Here is a 21,511-nt window from a genome sequence, read left to right on the forward strand (position 1 = left end):
TTTGTTGGTGTGGGCCCTAATCCAATATAACTGGTGTCTTTCTAAGAACAGATTAGGACACAGGCATAGAGGGAAGACCATGTGAAGACACAAAGAGAAGAAAGCCATCTACCAGCCAAGGAGAGAGGCCTCAGAGGAAACCAGCCCTGCAGACACCTTGATATCAGACTTTTGGTCTCCAGAGCTGTGAGAAAATACATTTATGTTGTTAAAGTCACTAAGTCAATGGTACTTTGTTATGGCAGCCCTAGCAGACTAATACACTACACATAATTACACATAAAATATGTGATTTCAAACTCTTTCACACCCTTTCATAACTACCCATTGTACATAAACGTTTTTCCTCCCTCCTTATTTCTTTTCTTTTTTTTTCTTTTCTTTTTTTCTTTTCTAGAAATAAATCTTTTTTAAGTTTTTGCCTGTATGTTTAAAATTCGGAGGGCAGTGATTTCACTTACACTTTCTCAATTTCTAATGAGTATTAGAATTTTTCCACATGTTACTGACTATTCATTTATTTGCATTTCACCTTTGGTAAAATAACTGTCATTTATCCATTTTTTAAATAATTTTTTTAATTTAAAGAAATTGTTTATATATTATGAATCACAATACACTGTTATATAAGTTGCAAAGGTTTTCTCCCAATCTGTCATTTGTATTTTGACTTGACTTGGTTTATGGAATGGTTTGATTTATAGATGTTTCACATTTTTCTATTTCATAATGAGCTTCTACTTTTTAGATGATAAGCTGTGTGCTGTAGGTCATACCGTGATCCAAAAGTCAAAATGCTTATTCTCTGAGGCCAGTGGTGATGGCTCATGCCTGCAATCCCAACACTTTAGGAGGGTGAGGCAGGAAGATCCTTAAGCCCAGAAGTTCAAGACCAGCCTGGGCAACATAGTGAGACCCCATCTCTATAAAACATTAAAAAATTAGCCGGGCATGGTGGACATCTGTAGTTCCAGCTACCTGGGTGGTTGAGGTGGGAGGATCACTTTAGCTCAGGAGTTCAAGTCTGTAGTGAGCTATGATTAAGGCAAGGCACTGTACTTCATCCTGGATAACAGTGAGACCCTGTTTCAAAAAAAAGAAAAATAAAAGAATCCTTGTTCTCAAGAAGATTATATACTCCTGGTTGGTTGAGAAGGATGCATATGGAAGACATCATAAAAGAAGAACAAACACTACATCTGGGGCAAAGAGGTGAAGAAAGGCTTCACAAAAAAAGGAGAGGTTATGGAGCATCTTAAAACATGAAGTCGGCCAAAAAAAATGTCTAGTATTCTAGACATGTTTATTAGGCCTCCCAGCCCCACAGGATCTTAAATGGCAGCCTCGGAAGTATTCTTTTATTTATTTGACTGCTGATGTTTATGGATAGTATGGTGGGGGGATGAGGCGCAAAAATATCAGACAAAGAGGAAAGGGAAAGTTGATCTACCCTTAGGCTTTCAAGAAAAGCTCAGAGCACAGCAGTCTCAGCACGGTGGCAGGAGCCCAATTCTGGCTGGCCTCTTGATCACACTTACTCCCAAATGCAAACACCCTAACCCAGGTAGGTGATGAACCTCAGCCGTCACCAATCCTGCTAGACTTCTTGGGCCTTGTCACATCACTCAGAAGCACTCAGCATACTACATGCACATGTTGCTGTGTGCTCTGAAATCACCCTGAGTCACTTCAGCCGTGCTTGTGAAAAAGCAGCTTTGTGTAGTGGAGAAGCAGGCACCTGCAGAAGCAGCCAGGGCTAGAATTACTGCCAGCACTTACCTGCTGTGGGACTAAACCACTTCTGTGCCCCAAGTTCTCCAAGGAACTGAGATTAAATAATAGAGTCCACCTCATGGAGTAATGGGATAATACTTTTTTTTTTTTGAGACAGAGTCTCGCCCTGTTGCCCAGGCTGGAGTGAAATGGCGTGATCTCCGCTCACTGCAAGCTCTGCCTCCCAGGTTCAAACGATTCTCTTGCCTCAGCCACCTGAGTAGCTGGGATTACAGGCACGCATCACCACGCCCAGCTAATCTTTGTATTTTTAGTAGAGACAGGTTTTACCATGTTGGTCAGGCTGGTCTCAAACTCCTGACCTCGTGATCCACCCGGCTCGGCCTCCCAAAGTGCTGGGATTACAGGCGTGAGCCACTGTGCCTGGCCAGGAGAATACATTTAAGGAGCTTAAACCAGTGCCTACTATTAGTGCTCAATAAATATTAGAATTATTTGCCTTTGTGGGTCTCCCTACCATAAGGTATGCATTGCACTCTTAATAGCATCCTTAGCATCCATATCTGTTTTTTTTTTTTTTTTTTTGAAGACAAGGTGTCACTGTATTGCCCAAGCTGGAGTGCAGTGGTGCACTCATAGCTCACGGCAACCTGAAACTCCTGGGCTCAAGTGATCCTCCTGTCTTGGCCTCCTGAGTAGCTGGGATTACAAGCACATGCCACCATGCCCAGCTAGTTTTATTTTTATTTTTTTGGTAGAGACAGAGTCTTGCTATCATGTTGAGGCTAGCCTTGATCTCCTGGGATCAAGCAATCCTTCTGCCTTGGCCTCTCAAAGTGCTGAGATTACAGGCATGAGCCACCATGCCAGCTTGCTATCCTTGTCTTATAATGAGGAAATTGAGAATCACCCAGATGGATTCACTTCCCAAAGCCTGGTCAGTAGCAAAACCTGTTTTTAGACCCAAGTTAGAACTCAGAGCCTGACTTTTAATCCCACACTGTTCTCTCCCACCCAGAAAGCACACACAACTAGCCAACACTATGTGCATGGTTTTTCTACTTCCCTGGCAGAAATTGTTGGTTGTATTGAGGTAGTTTCAAGATAAGCAGAGCAAAGCTAGACAGAGCCATCTAAAAAAGGGAGAAAAATATTTTTCTGAATATATTCTTCCAAGTGTATTTAATTAAACTGATAAATGAAATCTTAGACCTACCTTTATTGGAAAAATACCCATAAATCAAAATAAGGGCAAACTATCCTGCTGAAAGTTTGGTGGAATGGGGTCTGAGATCATTCTCCTCCTGGAGCAGGAGGCCCACATTCTTCCAGCCAGCCAGGGAGCTAGTGCATTGGCCTTGGAGCAGCCCATGAAACATCACAAAGCTGGTTGGTATTTTTCAATTTCTGTGCAATTCTTTGTGTCTGATAACTTGGCAATGAGTATTATTGTTTCTCATTTGTAGTCTCTGGATCTTTCCAGAACCTCAAATTCTCAAAATATTTTAGAAAAGAAACTGTACACTGGTTTGTAAAGTAAAAGACCTACTTAAGGTGTTCTTAACAGAGAGATGTGGAGCTGGAAGGGGGTTCTTGATCAAGATGATGGTGGAGATCGGCACGTTGACTGGAAATACCAAATGGTAAAAACAGTAAACTCATCTGCACATAAGGAAAAATCACAGATAATTCAGGAAAATTTTGATCCTGCTATTAAAGGACAATGTAAAAGAGATTTTCTACTTTCTTTCCTCCAGAAAAACCCCAGACACTACTTAAAAATAGGTTCAGATATATCCCAAAATGCAAATGGAAAATTCTTTGCTACATCATTGGTTCACTCAGTTCTTTCTCATATTCTATAAATGAATAAACATAATGCTTCCAGTTAGAACAAGTGGTTACTTTACGTGGGGACCAATGAAGTTAACATTATTTTCACACTCCCTTAATGGATTTCAAGTCCCAACACTGAACAATGTTTTGCTATGACCTTACTTCCTCCTGCTTGTTGAAGCCCAAAGGCCCAGAATAAGGATCTGATCACCAAACCAAGCTTATTTCAAATCCTACATCTTTGGCTTTTAACACAGTACATTCTTGCCACCTTTGAGCCTCTTGTGGATCTTCCTATCATAAGTTATGCATTGCACTCCTAATAGCATCCTTGTCTTATAGATTAGGAAATTGAGGATTAGAAAGGCAGATTCCCTCCCCAAAGCCTGACCAAAAGCACAACTTGTATTTATGCCCAGGTTGGGTAGATTTCAGAGCAATTGTCTAGGTCTTCAAATTGGGAACACTCACTCTAATAGCAAATAGTAAGTTTGACTGTGTCTACATGTTTATAAGTTTGTATCTATACATCCTGAAAGAATTAAACTAGAAAATAGATGATAAGGTTATCATAAATTCATGAAAGGAATGCTCTTATATGTGTTCCTGCTCCTTGAAACTAATGTCTCAATAAAAACTTTTTTTTTTTTTCTCACACACTGTCAGGGAGAAAATGTTAGGTCTCTTCAGGACACTTTTTATGTTTTTGCAATTAGAGTGAAGCTCCATAGCTGGACCAACAAGTTTGCAACACATATTCTAACTGCTGTCAAGGCAACCAAATCCAAGAGTTTAAAGCATAGCAAACTGTCTGTATTCAAATCCTGGCTCGACTGCTTATTGTGATTATGTAGGTCTGTGTTATAATTATTTTGTTAACATGTAGTGAGGAGAAAGCTGTTTGAATTTATTTTAACTAAACTCACCTAAACAAATAATTATTGAGTAGTTGTTATTTTCAAGTTGTTCTGGGCATTGTGGGAGCCTCAGAGATGAACTGGACACAGTAATACTTCCCCTAAAACTTGTTGTCTAGTTGAAAAAGGAGGCCGGGTGCAGTGACTCATGCCTGTAATTCCAGCACTTTGGGAGGCCAAGGTGGGATCCCTTGAACCTGGGAGTTCGAGACCAGCTTGGGCAACATAAGGAGAACCCCAATCTCTACAAAATATGAAAAAAAAAAAATAGCTGGGCATAGTGGTGCACACCTGTGGTCTCAGCTTCTCGAAAGGCCGAAGTGGGAGGATGGCTTGGGCCCAAAAGGCCAAATTGCAGTGAGCCATGACCTAGCCACTGTACTCCAGCCTGGGTGACAGATTAAGATCCTGCCTCTAAAAATAAAAGAAAGAAAGGGAAAATATACATATATATATATACACACACACACATTATATATATGTTAATAATATATATGTTATATATAATGTATATATTATATTTTTTCATATATATATATAACTGTAGGGCAGGGTGAAATATGAGAAATTCCATCAAAGGATCACCAGCAAGCACTCCAGCGAATAAGAAAGGTGAGAACTCAGGTTGGAGCCAGAGAGATTTCAGAAAGTCAATGGCAGTTAGGATGGGAAGAGAGGCTAGAGGATGACAGGAGGAAGTGGCAGGCAGGCAGGGCACTGCCCCTGAACAAACACATAGAAGCCATAAAATTCAGGGAGTGTTAAAATAATACAAAGTGATCTGCTTTAATAGAAACACAAACTTGAGAGAAATAAGCCTAGAGATCTAAGTTGGGATCTGGAACACAGGGTGTGGAGTCCTTACCTAACTCTGAAAGCAGTAAAAATGGGCAACATTCACTGATAAGTACCAAGTGCCTCTGGAAGCTTCTAGAAAGAGATTAAATTCTAGTTTAAACTCTAGATGCAATATACTAAGTCAATAGGAAGCAATCTTATGAGTTTTCATATGTGAAAATAGCAGATTAAACTTTGAATGGAAGTTTATAAATTAATTTACATTTTTTAAGAATGTGTTGAAACTTTATCACATTTTACCAAGCGGCAGCCTCTCTGAAAGACCTTTTTGCTGGAATTGAAATAATTAAATTGGAGATTTGGTGTACCCTTTCAATCATTTTATTAAAAACTCATTCTGGTTTTCTCTGAGGGAGAGATAAACCACTACTAAGGAAGTGGCTAAATCTTTTTTAAAGTACTGTATTCACCATAAAATATATGACACTATTCCCAAATAACACCTAATAGAAACTGGTCACATCAAAATCAGAGAATAGTTGCCTTTTCAAAACTAGTTTTTGTACTCGTTTCTATTCCAGATGTTAGGAGTATAATGATGATTTAGATAATCTAGAATGGAAGAAGAGTTTATAAGCAAATCTTTACAACACCATGATGAAAGAAGACAACAGTACATATTGGGGGAGGGGAGTTAGCAAGACTTTACCAAAGTCGTATTTGATTGAGTCTTGAAGGTGATAAAAGTCATTATGGGAATATAGGGTATTGAGGACTCTTTTCATACACAGAAGAGGCAGTAAGAGCAGGTGCTTGGAATGAAGCCAAATAAATGTGGCTATTTGCAGGACAACAAATGGTTTGGGGTGCTTGAGTATCAGAAAGTTGTTGGAGGTGTTTAAGCAGAGCAATGGTGTGCTCAAATTGTCTTTTAGTTAGACAGTCATAGGGGGTTTGTAGATTCTGAATTATATTCAAGGAGACCCAATGGAAGACTCCAGCAATAGTCCAGCTGAGAGTCAAGAAATGGGAACCATGGTTAATTATCATGGCAGGGTATTGAGTATTACTGTTAAACGAGATATGTATTCCAGGAGGAAATGCTTAATACATGTATTATATTTATCAGAATTGTATGTGCCAGGGAATGAATGAGAAATTGCCTAACGGGTACAATGCACATTATTAAGGTGGTGGATACTCTAAAGTCCTTGACCAGCATGCAATCTATGCATGTAACACAATTGCACTTGTACCTCATAAACTTATAGAAAAAAACTCATAAATTTATAGAAAAAAATGCATGTGTCTATGCTGAGTTTGAGTGTCTCCAGAGATACAGCCAGATATACCTGGTAGACAGTTGGAAATATGTACCTGGGAATCAGAAAATAGGAAAGAGACATAAAGTTGGGAGGGATTGGCAAATGAGTTGGAGTTGGAGTTATGGAAGCAAATGGTCATACAGGAGAGGGTATAGAAAAGCATTTGTGGGCTTGGAGTCTAACACTGTGTCTGGCATAAAGTGAACACTCAAGTAGTGTTTGTCGAATGGATGGCTAACTGAGTGAGGGAACAGATGAATGTCTGCCATTCCCTCCTGGAAGGTACCCTATGACTCCCTGCTCCCTGGAGTTCTTATTTCTCTGTTTTTTTTTTGTTTGTTTGTTTGTTTTTTTGTCATGCAGCTTTCTCTACCTGTTTGTTCTCTTTGTATGGATGTGCTCCAGCTCTTTATCCACCAAGACAAATAAAGCAGGACCCCTTAGCTCAAAGGCTTCACAATGTAATAGGGAACTAATTTATAAAGCTCCGAGGAAGTCAAGTAAGGTGAGGAATAAAGAGTGCTCAGTGAAATTGACAGTTAGAAATTCAATGGAAGTCTTAGAACAGTTTCAATAGAAAGTAGTTCAGGAGCAGAAAACCAAACTGCAAACTGCTGTGGGTTGAAGAAAAAATGGGTGCAGTGAAGAAGAACAGATAGGGAATGAATTCAGGAAGTTTAGCAGCAATAAGATGGAAGGATATAGAGCTTTATCTGGAAGGGGAGGCAGTATTAAAAATTGTTTTAGTTGAGAGAGGACAGGGTGGGGGATAGGGATATGGAAAAGGTGAGTGCTCTTCAGTCCAAGAACCCAGGAAAGCATGAACAACACTCTCTTTTCCCTCAATGAACTAACTGTTTATTATAGAAAACACACGCAAATTGATCAGAAAAGTACAGTCTGATGGATGCCAAGAGCAGCCTAGAACATGAAGAGTTGGAGGGTCTGGGAAGCCTTCCTGAACAAAATGATCTAATATCCAAGTTTATCCATTCTCCAAGAGAAATAAGAGCTCTTCATGCCAAGACCAGGGAAAAGGGCACACCAGGTAAAGGAAATAACAGAAATAACAGAAACCAGGCAGAGAAATATTGCAAACATGAGCATTACAAGACATTTGTCAGATGTTTTCTCCCAGTCTGTAGAATGAATTTTCATTTAATTAATGGTGTCTTCTGAAAAGCAAGTTCTTAATTTTTCTACAATCCAATTTAATAAATTTCATTTTCTGTCCTAAGGAAGCTTTGCCTAACACAGGTCCTGTGTTTTCTTCTATTAGTTTTATGGTTTTTGCTTAAATGCAGATCTGTGCTCTGCTAATTTTTGTATGCAGTATGAAGTAAGGGTTTACTTTGCAAATGGATATCCAATAGTTCTAGCAGAATACATTGAAAAACTATCATGTTCCCATTGAATTACCTTGGCATCTTTATTGAAAATCAATTGACCATGTATATTTGGGTTTATTTCTGGACTTCGGTTTGATTGGTCTATAAATCCTTACATCAATAGCATGTGGTTTTCTTTATTGTAGCTTTAGAGTAAGTCTTAAAATCAAATGGTATAATTCTTCCAACTTTATTCTTTTCCAAAGTGTTTTGGTCATTTGCATTTTCATAAAAACTTTTAAAATAAACTTTTTTTATTTTCAACAAGAAAGCCTAAGATTTTTATTGACATTTCATTGACTCAATAGATCATTGTGGGCAAAATGACATCTTAATTATAGAGGCCCCCATACAATGAACACGGCTTGTCTCTGTTTATCTTGGTCTTCTTCAGTTTCTTTCAGCATCGTTTTGTAATTTTTAGTGCACAAGTCTTGTATATATTCTATGGAATTTATTCCTGTTTCATATTGTTGATGTTATTATAAATGATGTATTTTTCAATATCTAATTGTCATAGTATATAGAAATGTAATTATTTTTGTATATTGACCTTATACTCTATAGTCTCTCTTAACTAATTTATTAGCCCTAGTAGCTTTCTCCCCCTAGACTCTGAAAAAGAACTTACATTCAGAATATATTAAGAACTTATATAACTCAGTAACACGTGGACAAACAACCCAATTTTTAAAAGGTAAGGGTTTTAAAAGACTTTTCCTAATATTAAATGCCTTGTCATTATACATCCACTAGGATGCCTGAACTTGACAAAACTGGTAGTGCCAAGTGTTGCCAAGGATTTAGAGCAACCAAAACTCTCATACATTCTTAGTGGGAATGAAAGATGGCACAGTCACTTCTGAAATCAACTTGGCAGTTTCTTGTCAATTTAACATGCATTTACCATACAATCTAGCAGTCACATTCTTAGATATTTACTCAAAAGAAATCGAAACATATGTCCATACAAGTGTTTGTACTTGGATTTTTATAGCTGCTTTATTCATAATAATTAAAACAGGAAAGAGCCTACATGCTCTTCAACCAGTGAATGAATAAACAATATTGGGTTATACTGATAGTCTAATACTACTTAGTAACAAAAAGGAGCAAACTACCAATGGATATGACAACATGCATGAATTTCAAACACATTATTCTAAGGAAAAGAAACCAGACATAAAAATTCATATATTGAATGCTTAGATTTATAGAACATTTTGGAAAAGACAAAACTAGAGTGACAAAAATCAGGTCAGTGGTTTCTGGGGATTGAATACTGGGGGAGGATTGACTGCAAAGGGGTTCAGGAAAACTTTGTAAAAAGATGCAGTTTTTCTGCATTGTCATTGTAGCAGTGGTCCACAAATGCATCCATTTCTTAAAACTTATCAGATTTGTACATTTAATATTAGTGGTTTTATTGTAGGCAAATTATTCCTCTGTTTCAAAATAAGTTACAGTGAGTTTAGCTTACTACAAGTACAGGTCCATAATCTCTTATCTGACACCCTACAGACAATTGCGTTTTGAAATAAACATTTTTTTAACTTCTGAAAAGTTTTACAGAATATTACATAAACCACATTTAATGTGAGATTTGAGGTAGTACCACATAATGGAACAGTAATATTTCTACAATAAAACATATGAACATACATTGAGTAGGATCAATGAACTCTAAAGAGGCTTTTGTCAGTTCAGATTAGACGATGCCTCTAGGTTTTGCTGCCAATGTGTCATGACACAACTTTAAGTTTTCAGAACTTTTTGAATTTAGAGTTGCAATTTAGGGGCTGTGGTCCTGTTTAAGTAGTTTGCTATATTTTAAGATACTGAGGTTGGGGCTGAGAGGAAGGTGATTGTAAGGCTGGAAAAATATGAAGCTAAAGAGATAGGTATATATTACAGAGGGTAACAATACTCAATATTTTTCAAGGTATATTTACATTCAATAGCTACTAAAACAGATTTATAGAATTTTGGAAAAAGTAGTATCTACTCTCTCTTTCTGTAGTAAGTAGTTCCTGCAATTGCTTATGGAATCCTTACTGTAACGAAAATAGTGTGTGAAAAATCCCATTGTTCATAAAATATTATAATCCAAATATATCAAAGTTAGGTCCTATATTAAAGCTCTTCAAGACTCCCCAACAGAGAGTTCCAGCTCTTCAGTTAGAAGGACAACATTGCAACTATCAGAACCTCCTCTGTCTCCTCTCATGGTTCTCTTCCATCTGTCCTTTTCCTACTTCCACCTCAACACCTTAAAAATTATAGCAAATACTCAATTGATCTGGTTGTTTCCAAACTTTTCTTTGTTTTTGAAGCCTCTCTTACTCGGTTCATGCTCTTCTCTTGGCTTAAGTGTTATTTTCTCTGTTCATTCTCTGACTAATTTCTAATCTAGAGATTACAAATGTGTATAAAGGCGACACAGAAAACATAAATGGGTAAGGCAGCCAAGAGCAGAAAAGGGAAGGGGAAGAAAAGGAGGATCAACAGCAACTAACATATATTGTTAGTCACAGCACCTGACACACAGAGGACTCTTAATAATGGTTTCTTTAACTAAAGGTGATATTGAACTATAACAATACAGATGAGGCAACATAGAGAATATAAGACTACTGTAACTCTTCCTAAGCTGTCTTAATGCAGTGGAAGTGATTATATACTGTTATACCTTGAATCTGCATCAGTAGCATCCTAAATTAACTCTGGCTGAGACCAAGAAAAAGATTGCTAAGTTGTTGTCTTAGCTTGGGCTGTTATAACAAAATACCATAGACTGGGCAAATTTATTTTTCTCACAGTCCTGGAGGCTGGAAGTCACAAGAATTTATTTTCCTACAGTCCTGGAGCCTGAAAATCTAAGATCAAGGTGTGAGCATCACATGTTTCTGGGGTGGGCCCTCTTCCTGACTTGTAGACAGCCACCTTCTATGTTTTCACATATCAGGGAGGGAGACAGCAATCTCTCTGGTGTCTTTTCTTATAAGGGCACTAATTCCAGCCTGGTGGCCTCATCTTCATGACCTCATCTATACCTAATTATCAAAGACCCGTCTCCAGATACTATCATGTCAGAGTTGGAGCTTCAACAGGTGAATTGAATTTGGGAGAGACACAATTCAGAAGAGGTCGTCTTCTTGCAAAGAGTAATATTTAAGGAACTGATGATACATGGGGTCATATATCCTATTGAAGAGATTCAAAGTCAGGTTCAAAGAGATTCTGCCCCTTCCCTCTAGGAGCCTATAATCAGTATCAAACACATTAATAGAGACAGGCATATTCAAAAGCCATTAGGAATAAAATGGAAACATTAAAACAATACATGGGTAGATAGCTAATCACATTATGTAAAGGTCAAGCATAAGTGGATTTTTAGTGGAAGGAAACAGTACCTATTCCTGGGGGAGATCGGGTAGGGGGAGGGTGCAGAGTCACATTTACCCACACAACCCTGGAAGGTTTCACTGGAGAATTTGGAATTCAGCAACGGCCATCAGCCTGATTGGGAATCTGGGGTATTTCTTATCTGAAAAATGTGTGAATTTTGACTTAGTGAATGCCATGCATTAAAATATATGATAGTAAGGCAGGAGGACTCCTTTTGTTTTGTCTTTGGCTCTGAGGTCATCCTAAAAGACCATCCCTATCATGTGAGACTATCCTTTTACTAATGTAACACTCTAGAAATGTGTTATTTTGATTTTTAGTTTTATGTCATATCTTAAATTTTGCCTGCAAAATCAGATGTGTTATTTTTCTGTGTAACGAAAGTCCTTGAAAATATTCATCAACAAGTCATAATATAAAGGGAAGCATTTATTGACTTCAAAGAACTGTAAGAGATTATTTAGCTCACATCTGGCTGAACTTCCCTATATGTTATCCAAAATTTATGAGTACATATCTTTTAGATAATCAGAGCTAAGTTCAAACTATCAGCCCACTCGATCTTATATAAGGAAAGCATACTCAAGAAGGGTGTCAGTGGATGTGCAGGTGAATTCACAAACTTTGGTTGCAGAGATTTTTAAATCAGTCCTACTGAGAGCCGACACCTCTCCTTTGGCAATACATTTAAGCTTACGCTAGGAAACATTCTTTTCGTGTGGGCTTAGTCCTCCATGTTCTAGTATTAAAATCCAATTCCTCATGTCATATCTTCAGTGGAGGTGTTCTTTCCCTGTTGCTTGTGAACGAGCTCTGGATATATACGATTTGAAGACATTACATTGCCTCTCAGTATTGTTCTCCCTAGACAGGTCCTTTAATCTTTCTTAAAGGTCTTATTTTCTGATCCTTTAATCATCTCTGTGGTAAGAAATTTAAGTTCCCATTCCTCTTTGTCTCATTCTCGATGTGGGCACTGACTAATATAAGTCCTGTGAGCTCTCTTTATATTTTTCCACCACAGTATTACCTTTGCTGTTTAAATTGAAATGTTGCTGTTCACTCATCATACCATTTTGAAAAACAATATCAAAATATGGCTGTGAATCCATTTCAAAATAAGATGTAGACTGCACAAATAAACCAGAATTATCTTTCCTTTGTATTACTCTGGTTTTCTTTTGGGCCCCACTTCACAGGAAAATATGAGCCTTGATTATCCATTCTTACCAAAATATCATTTACTAAGGCAGGAATATTAACTCAGGTAAGCAAAATGATTGTTTCTTTCATCTCAGCAATTCCACACTTACTCCCCTATCAATTGACTTTTTATAGAATATTAGTTTGCATTAAAAAATCCATTTAATTGCATTGGAAAAACACTTCACTGCCACGCTCCAGGCCGATACCATGTTGCAGCTGCTCCTATTTAAGGGATAATTGTAGCCTCACTCTTCTACAAGGAACTAATTCTGATTTTGAAAGGATTTGTCCTCATAGTTTATCCTGATGAGAGAGGACTGGATTATTGCCGTGTAAAATAGCTGAATAGTCCTATTATAGCTATTATGTCACAAATGTTGTGTATTGTTGAAGATCAAAGTACTGTACCACACTCAATGGTGAGATGTACAAGCATGGCACACTTCCCAAATTATGTAAAAAATACTGCATTTTATGAGTCATTTAGTACCATGTGAGCTATCTGTGGACCTGTATCACTTCCCTCAAACTTTCCTCATCATTCTGAAATCCTTTATTTTCTGATAGAAAGACTTACGATCTAGTCATTTCTCACTAGTCTCCCCAGGAAATAAACTTCAGTACTCTGCGTTCTTCCGTTGAAAGATATTACTTATTGCATATCATTCCATTTTACATTTAAATTACTTTAGAAAAATGTTAAATAACCCTGGACAACAGTAAATGCTAACTGGTAAATTGAGAACATGTAAACATTTCCCATCAAAACCATTAATGATGTCCTTTTGAATTTAAAATGTGTAGCACTCAGGATTGGCTAGATTCTAAGGAAACAAATAGCTACTTCACCATGTAACCTCATTGGGTATACACATGTCCAATGAGGGCTTAAAATCCTAGGTGGGCCATATGAGGTATAAAATGAACGGTATTTTAAAAGAATGAGGCTTTCTTTTCCCTAGAAATATTGTGACATCAGCTGTCACTGGAAAACTAGCCCATAAGTCAGAAAGGCCAGTGAAGGGCTAAATATTAATTTAGTTATACAATACGGCAGGCTTTGATTTTAGTTTTAATATCTGGCATTTCAAAATCAACCCCTCTATATGACATTTCATTCTCATGTGCATCTATAGAGGGCTCCAACCCTTGAAGAAAAACTAACTCCAAAATCTAGCAAAGAATGCCTGCCAGGAAGTACCATGGTTTGTTGAATAATTTTTATAAGACTCTTGTAAATCACAGATAGGATTAACTGTCTAAAAGCTATTTTCCCCAAAGTAACGCATTCTGTATGTGATTTGGAGACATTACTACAAGATTTAGGACTTAACCTACACAATACAAAGAATCAGTAGACATAAAATGTGGTCACTGAAAACAAGTATAAATTTGAAAACATAACAATTTGTGAAACTATAATTAAAATGAAGATGGGCAATGTTGAGGGAACAAAATCAAATGCTCCGTGTGGTTTGTAATTACTGATGAGGCTTTCCAAAGTAATCTGGAAAATTAAATAAGACAGTGAAATTCAATGTAAAGAAATTAGGACCAGGTCCACGATATAGTAGGCATTTCACAAGTAGGTACTGATAGCATTACATCAGCACTAGTAAAGAGACGTTTTGTTTACAGGCACTCATTTTCTGGTAACTAGAGTACATAAAGTTCCTAGGTCAGATGAATAAACTGTTACCTGGACCTTTACCAGTCATGCAAGTTTACTGACAGTAAATGGGCAAATTGCCAACTCCATCTCTAAAAGGCAGCATAGGTGTTGAGGTTTTGGGAGTGGTGATCCTCAATGTCCTCTTATGGGGATCAACACAAAATGACAATCCAGCCTATCTACTATAATTTCATACTTTTAACATTTCCTTTGTTAAGGACTCTTTCCTTCTAGACTAACTTATCTTTCCTTTTAGGCCAGTGGTTCTCAATCTTTTCTGAAAATTAAAGCCACTGGAGAGCTTTTAAAAATTCCTGTGCTCAGGCCCTACCTGAAAAGAACTGAATCAGAATCTATGCGTGTCGGGCTCTGGCATGAGTATTTTTCTAAACTGCTAAGATGACTTCACTGACCAGACTAGTTTGGAAAATACTACTCTGAAAGACTACATCTAGAGCAGGAACCATTTTAAGTAATTTGTTTTGTATTTTAAACCTATAAATAATACATAGCATTAGTGTTTTTCACCACTCTCTCTGTTGATTAATGTACAAATGAATGAGTGAATGGACAAATAACTATTTTATTTATCCATGATGTGGAGTTGAATGTCCAGGAAACTGAAAAGTATTACAATGATGCTCTATTTTATTTTCTAAATTAAGAAGATTTGCTCGGAGGTTTAGATATTCAACTTTCCCCAACTTTTAGTACAAATACATCCATTTAGTTTTTGATGGGCCTTGGATACAGCATTATAAAGTGAGCATTTTTTCAGATTACACTGAGATGGCCTCTCTTTGTATAAGTGGCTAGAAGTAAGAACTTTCTCCCCCAGTAGCTCATATTCCCACCTATCACACCATGCCATGTACAATATACCACTTTGACTCCATACACTCCGATGGAAGAAACCAGACTCTTGATTATGTAGAATGCACAGTTCTCATGCATTTGGATTTTCCCTTAAAGCAGAGAAAACTGGTAGGTCTGTAGAGGAAAGCAGGAGATATCATTATCTCCCAGGAGTCAAGATGCAGACAATGGTATTGTTCCAGTCTTGAATCATTTCATTTCATCTTCCTGATGTTCACGAGGCCATCAAACAGACATGAATGATGAATTCCAAGAAAGTTTTATTTTTAAAAATCAAGTTTTGATATAATAAATGTTGGATTGAGGATAGAAATTTAAGCTGAGAAATGTTTAATTTGGACCTAAAAAGTTTATTATTACTATTATTATTGTGGAAGGAAATACATACAGGCACATTTTAGTATCTACAACAGTATTTGGGAAGCTGTTATGAAACACAAAACTTCATTTAAATTTTGTTATAAAGAGCTTTATTAGGAGAAAGGACATATTTTCTATTTCTTACTTTTATTTTGTGCCTTGAAGGACTTGTGAATGTATAGAATAATTATTTTTTCTTACTGCTTCCTCTTTGCAACCCAACCTCCACCAAGTCAATTGTGAAGGTAGGAAGAAAGCTGTATTTCTGTTACTTTTAAAAATGATAACGAGAAGAAATTAAAACAATGGCTTAAGAGAAAGAGGATGTAAGGAGTACAAAGCAAAACTTAACAAAGAGTTAGTAAAGGAACTTGCATTGACAATTCACTCAGCCATGTTAATTTTATCATTAATACTGTCTTCATAATTTTTTTTTCCAGGTCTCTCTGCTCGTATTTGCTTGGTGCTCCGAAATGCACGGGAACAGACAGCTATGGGAAAGTTGCACAGAGCAGTTGGCAATCAACATGTCCTAGAAGGGTGTGTGGAGTAGCAAAACAAGTGGAACGGATGAAGAACTTCCAAGCTCCTTCGCAGAGTTTTGGGCCCTAGTGTGCAGGGCTGCTCCGTCATGAGATGGAGGTAAATGTCGCCCACTCCTACTTGGACCTCCCACCGAGGACACTGCCCTCAGAGATAAATCTGTTGGACAGCAGCCAAGAGACCCCAAATTGTCTCAACCTCCAGGACACGGCAAGTTGCAAGTTTCCGAGTTGGGGAGGCAAAGCGGGAAAACATGATTGGCGATTTCCTCCTGCCACTCACCGACCGGAGAAATGGGGAGGCGGACTCCAGGTCTTTCGTGGACTGCCAAGAGCCCTATAGGGCGTCCAGCTATAAAAAGAGAAGAATCCCATGAAGGACAACAAGCAAACTCATATGTTATCCCTTTAGCCGGATTGTGTGCTGACGATTGTTTCCCTATTTACACTTCGAATCACCCCTGTGGTCTTTTGTGAGTCCCCAAGGCAGCCTCAGCCTTCGCAAACCGTCCAGTGGGGCACGCATCTCGGAGGGGTGCGGGCTGCAGGCGGGAGAGGGAAACCAAAGAGGGGCGGCTTTTCCAGGCCGTCCACCCCCAGGCGAGCGGGTCCTCACCCTTCGATCGGCTCGAGTCCCTCGGACAGTTGCCCACTCACAGCGTGCAAAGAGGTCGCACTCCCTGTGGGTTCTCCGCCCTCAGGAGCGGCGCTGCGCCGGATAGTCACCTCCACTACGGGCCGGGAGTAGGGAGGGGAGCACAGTGACAGGGTTGGGGAATAGCCGAGGAGGAGTGGGGGTCGCGGAGATAGAGATGGGGACGGCCGCGGAGAGGGCGGTGGGAGTGGGGTGGGGCCGGGGAGGGCCGGGGGCGGGGCTGCGGGGCGGGGTGCGCCACAGCGCCCCCTCGCTGCGCGCTCCCCACGGTGCCCTGAGGCCGCTGGTGCCTCTGGCTCGGCAGCCCCTTTGTGTGCGACGCGCTGGTCCCGAGGAGCGCGGCACGGGCACAGCGGAGGCCTCCCAGGGTCCCACCGCTTCTGTCCCAGCCGGGCCGTGCTCTCCTCCTTCTCTTTCTCCGCTCCTTCTTTCTCCGGTCCCCGGCCTCCGGCTCCGAACAGCAGCCATTGGGCCTTGACGAGCCCGCGTCCGGCCGCGCTCCCTACCCCGCCCGGCCCGGGACGCTCGCCCCCCTCCCGCCCTGTCCCCTCTGGATCCCCGCCCCACCCCCCCCACCCCCCACATCCCGGGCCTCCAAGGTGGAGAAAATAAACTACAAGCAGAACAACTCAGAGTCTCCAATAAAACGCCCAGTACCTAGAGCCCGAGCGCGTGTGCCGGGCTGCGAGGGGCGCGGGAGGCGGGGATGGGGGGGCGGGCGGGGGGACAATGAGCGCATGAAGTTACCTGCCCGGCGGCGGCGGCAGCGGCGGCGGCAGCAGCGGCGGCGGGACCAAGAGGCGGCGGTGGAGCAGGCTGCGCGCTCGGCGCCGACGGGTGCGCGCCGCGGCTTGGGGGAGAGTTGAGCGCTTTTCCCCCCTCTTTTTTTTTTTTTTTTTTTCCTCTTCTTCTTAAACAAACCACAAACGGATGTGAGGGAAGGAAGGTGTTTCTTTTACTCCTGAGCCCAGACACCTCACTCTGTTCCGTCTAAGCTTGTTTTGCTGAACACTTTTTTTAAAAAAGGAAAAAGAAAAGGAGTTGCTTGATGTGAGAGTGAAATGGACGTAAGATTTTATCCACCTCCAGCCCAGCCCGCCGCTGCGCCCGACGCTCCCTGTCTGGGACCTTCTCCCTGCCTGGACCCCTACTATTGCAACAAGGTGAACGCTCTGCTTTTGTTTCCACCGTGTTCTTGCTGCTAGATCCTGGGAGGGGAGCGGCCGTGGCCGGGCCGCGGCGGGGCCGGCTTGGCGGAGGCCGGTCCCGGGCGCGCTCGGCTCGCAGCCCGCTGCAGCCTGCGTGCGCTTGGGTAGTAAATATTGTGGAGTAGCTCCGGGGGCTTGCCAAACACCGCGATTGTGCGGAAAGTGACACGATTTGCTCGGATTCTTTCCTTCCTGCTGTTCGCGACTAAGGATCCCTGCCTAGGTTTGCCGGGGGGCGTTTAAAAAAATAATAAGAGAAAACCGTGGAATACTTTGGGGGTGTGTCTGGGGTCCAGGAACGGAGGCAGAGTAAGAGAATTCAGTTTATTTCCCAGTTCCCCCTTCTCTCTCCCTCCCTCTCCCGGGCAGTGGGGGCTCGTGGCACCACTTCCCTTCTCCGGATTAGTTGCCAGGGGAGCAGCCGGGAATCGGGGTGCAGGGACCTGGGAGGCGCCCCTGCCCCCCACAGGGAAAACTGCCCCACAACTCTTTTGTTTTCTCAAACCGGTTCTGGCAGCCGAGCCCGGGTTCGGACACAGGTCCGCGGGCCAGAGCACAGCGGGGTAGCTGGGTCAAGGTTTGGGGAGCAGTTCCTGTTTAAGGGGTGCGCGCGGAAATTGCAAGTTTGTTGGGAGCCGGGCGAGCACGTCGCGTTCAAGTCCAAAGCTCCCGCACTTGCGGAGCAGGGTCCGCGGCTGAGCTGTACCCACGGCCCGCTGACCTCGGGTGCCAGGGCCGCGGGGGCCCGGGGAGAGGCGGATCATGCCGGTGACCCGGAGGTGGGGCGCTGACCTGGGCTGCTGCGGAGTTCGGCTGGGTCCACCTATAGGACAGTCAGGGGGTACGAGGGAGGGGGTTACTCTCCCGGCTTCTCGAACTCTCTCATCCCAGAGAGGGAGGACACGCAGGGACCGGTCCCCCAGAGTGGTCGCAGGGGCACGACTGCCTACGCCTAGGGCTAGTTGGACGTGTCTAAGCAGTCCCGTTGGATGAACGTTGGCAGAGAGAATTGAGTTCTCTAAAACGCTGGGCGGGCCTTTTAGACGCCCAACTCTCGCTTGGTGATAAATCTGCCTGATACTCACAGCCCCTGCAGGCACATCCATGGCGACCCTCGGTGTATTCCACGGGAAAAATCGTTGGGACTCCCAACATTTGCCTGGTGGCGAGTCATCACCAAACGGCTTTTTTACCTGATACAGAGATATTTAATGCGCTGCCTTCTCAGCCCCTGGACTCCGCACCACGCGACCGAGTCGCAGCTCCGAGTCTTGGACAGTGCTGACACACAGGCAGGCTCTCACACACACACTTCCCCGTGGAGAAGCTCCTCGATGCTGTGTCCAGTGTGAGACCCACTCAAAGGACTGTGCTGTGTGCCGATGGTGTTTAGGCAAGTTAGAAAAGAGGGACATCCAGTCTTGAGCAAGGCAGAAGGGCTTCCATTGTACAGGGAGCCCCTTCAGCTACGGGCAAGTTGAAAGGTACGGGGAACTTTGGCAAGCGCATAGGAGTTTGTGTGATGAAGTTTCATTATTTGCTGGTGACATAGTTCTTTTAGTCTAAAATCTGTTTTGTCTGTACACTCAAGTATTGTGTTACGTTTTATTTTGCTTATGACACCAATACTATTGCTAATAAAAAATAATAAAGTTGCAGCCCTATCTTGGAGAGTAAAGACGTATTCCACTGTAGTTACCGGAACCAAAAGCTCAGAACTATTTTGGCAATGAGACTGGACAAATCTTATTAAGTTTATCAGTGATTTTAGGCCCCAAAAAGAAGTTAATGACTTGGATACACATTTCACTCCTCGTTCTTGTGATAAGTAGGGTCAGATTTAATTTAAAAGTTAAATGCTTTGGAAAATCAGGAATTACTTCAATATATTAAATCATTTTCCAATTAAGTGCTTTAAATAATTTTAGTGGGTTGTGCTGTGAATTGAATAAATTAATTTAGAAAGTATTCAGAATTTCTTTACTAGCTCATTGAAGTTCCTTTTAAGTCACCCCGTGTATAAGAAGCAAACTGTTCTTTTTAAATGCAAATTAGGCACCCTTTCTATAGACTAGTTGCGAGTCTTCTATTTAACTTATCCAGAGAATAATAGATTTTTTAAAATGCAAAGTCATAAGACATGTTTCTAATAGTAGAAGAAGACTTCATGGAAATGTTTCTCCAGGGACATCTCTGGCCCATCTCTGTGTAGCAGTCCATCAGATATATTTGTCACTGGTCCCTGATTATATTAAATGTACTGGATAGTTTTCTAGGCCCCACAAATCCCAGGCACTTGAGTTTTTTCACTGCACCGTGATTAGCATTGGTACAAAATTTCTGTCCAGCTCCACAATTGTAGTTGTGCATAATGCAGTCAACTAGCATTTGTTTTTGCAGTGACATGAGTGGATTTGCAGGGAAATGGAAGAAGGACAGAAGTTTGGAAAAGGTGAAGTAAGAAATCTGTGCCTACATTTATTAAAACAAGTTGGATCAGACATCCTCAAAAGAACAATACTGCAAAGTAAATCTTGCTTCCTTCGGAGGAGTAATGAATATGTAGTTTATTACAAATAGCAGTCAGTTTGTCAGGTAATTTGTTTTTAATAGGGTGATAAGATCATAAATTACTAATTGTCTTTATTTTAAACCTGTCAACACTTTGCTTATTTAAAGTTGGTGTGCTAAATCCCAGCGGAACCAGTATCTATCTGTGCTTTAGAATCCTGCAACTGTAGCTACAGTTTCCCAGTGACATTTTTTTCAATGTCAGAAGAGACTCTAATGGAGAAAATGAATATTCTCTTCCTGAAGCTTTCTAAACTAAAATGTGATTGTTTTACTCTGCTGACACTTTCCGGCACTGCTGCTCTATAGATTGCCAAAACACTACTTACATTTTTCAGTTAATAAACTCTGGAGGAGGCATTTTTGGAAACGGTTTAATCTAGTATTGCTCTATTGTAAGACTAATACGCATTATGAACATATCACTATGCAAAGTGGCCTCCATTTTCACATAGCCCATTGTGGGAACAATGTGAATGATGTTGGTTAAGGCAAGTGTGTGAGGCATCTCTTACACAAACAGCCAGAACGGATGGCATGTTGCTGTATATAGGTCAGTGTTGGAAATAGCAGTGTAGCTCATAGACTGGACAGACACATGGAGGCTGGAGTTAACAGTATTCACCTCTTGCAGCCTAATGCATGGTTATATTTCAGACATTGAAAGATGAGTACCATAGTGGAGTTTCATCTAATTAGACTATTTTAAGTAACATTGTATCCCTTAATTGAGCTGAATGCTACCAAAATAAATTGGATTAAATGAGCTTACAATTGGAGTTCTGTAGTGATATAGTCTTGTTTTCTATTCTAGTTAAAGATGTCAGATCATCAGTTTAAATATATACCTACAGAGTAATAACAGTTCTTTTCAGTTTCTTAGTGCAGCGTCATTTCCAAAGATTGTTTTCACTGGTTTTATGCTAAGATAGGACAAAGAAGTGGTACTTTTTCATTTTTACAACGACGTGATGTGTTCAGTTATTGCTCAGTATCTGCCCACATAAGGAGTAGT

General features: G+C 40.8%; 2 protein-coding genes across 2 annotated transcripts in view; one reads left to right on the forward strand and one right to left on the reverse strand.

The window, feature by feature from the left end:
• Window positions 1–15,489: 15,489 nt before the first annotated feature.
• On the reverse strand, window positions 15,490–17,456 carry LOC129524013 (atherin-like). The gene is made up of 3 exons (XM_063708892.1): window positions 17,453–17,456; window positions 16,679–17,345; window positions 15,490–16,414 (listed from the first exon to the last, which is right to left on the reverse strand). Exons 1-3 carry the CDS (start codon window positions 17,454–17,456, stop codon window positions 16,342–16,344), a joined length of 744 nt encoding a protein of 247 aa, XP_063564962.1. The 3' UTR covers window positions 15,490–16,341.
• TOX (thymocyte selection associated high mobility group box) overlaps window positions 17,446–21,511 on the forward strand; it is a 309,501-nt gene continuing 305,435 nt past the window's right edge. The window contains exon 1 of the mRNA XM_004047066.5: window positions 17,446–17,880. Within this exon, the coding sequence (XP_004047114.3) occupies window positions 17,779–17,880 (102 nt within the window). The 5' untranslated portion in view covers window positions 17,446–17,778. The remainder of the gene's footprint in view (window positions 17,881–21,511) is intronic.

The sequence above is a fragment of the Gorilla gorilla genome, chromosome 7 (assembly GCF_029281585.2).
Source record: "Gorilla gorilla gorilla isolate KB3781 chromosome 7, NHGRI_mGorGor1-v2.1_pri, whole genome shotgun sequence".
NCBI lineage: Eukaryota > Metazoa > Chordata > Mammalia > Primates > Hominidae > Gorilla > Gorilla gorilla.

Coding starts and splice junctions, on each gene's coding strand:
- LOC129524013 (XM_063708892.1), bottom strand. Junction 16,415..16,678: donor GGACTCGAGCCGATCGAAGG/GTGAGGACCCGC, acceptor CTCTTTTTATAG/CTGGACGCCCTATAGGGCTC.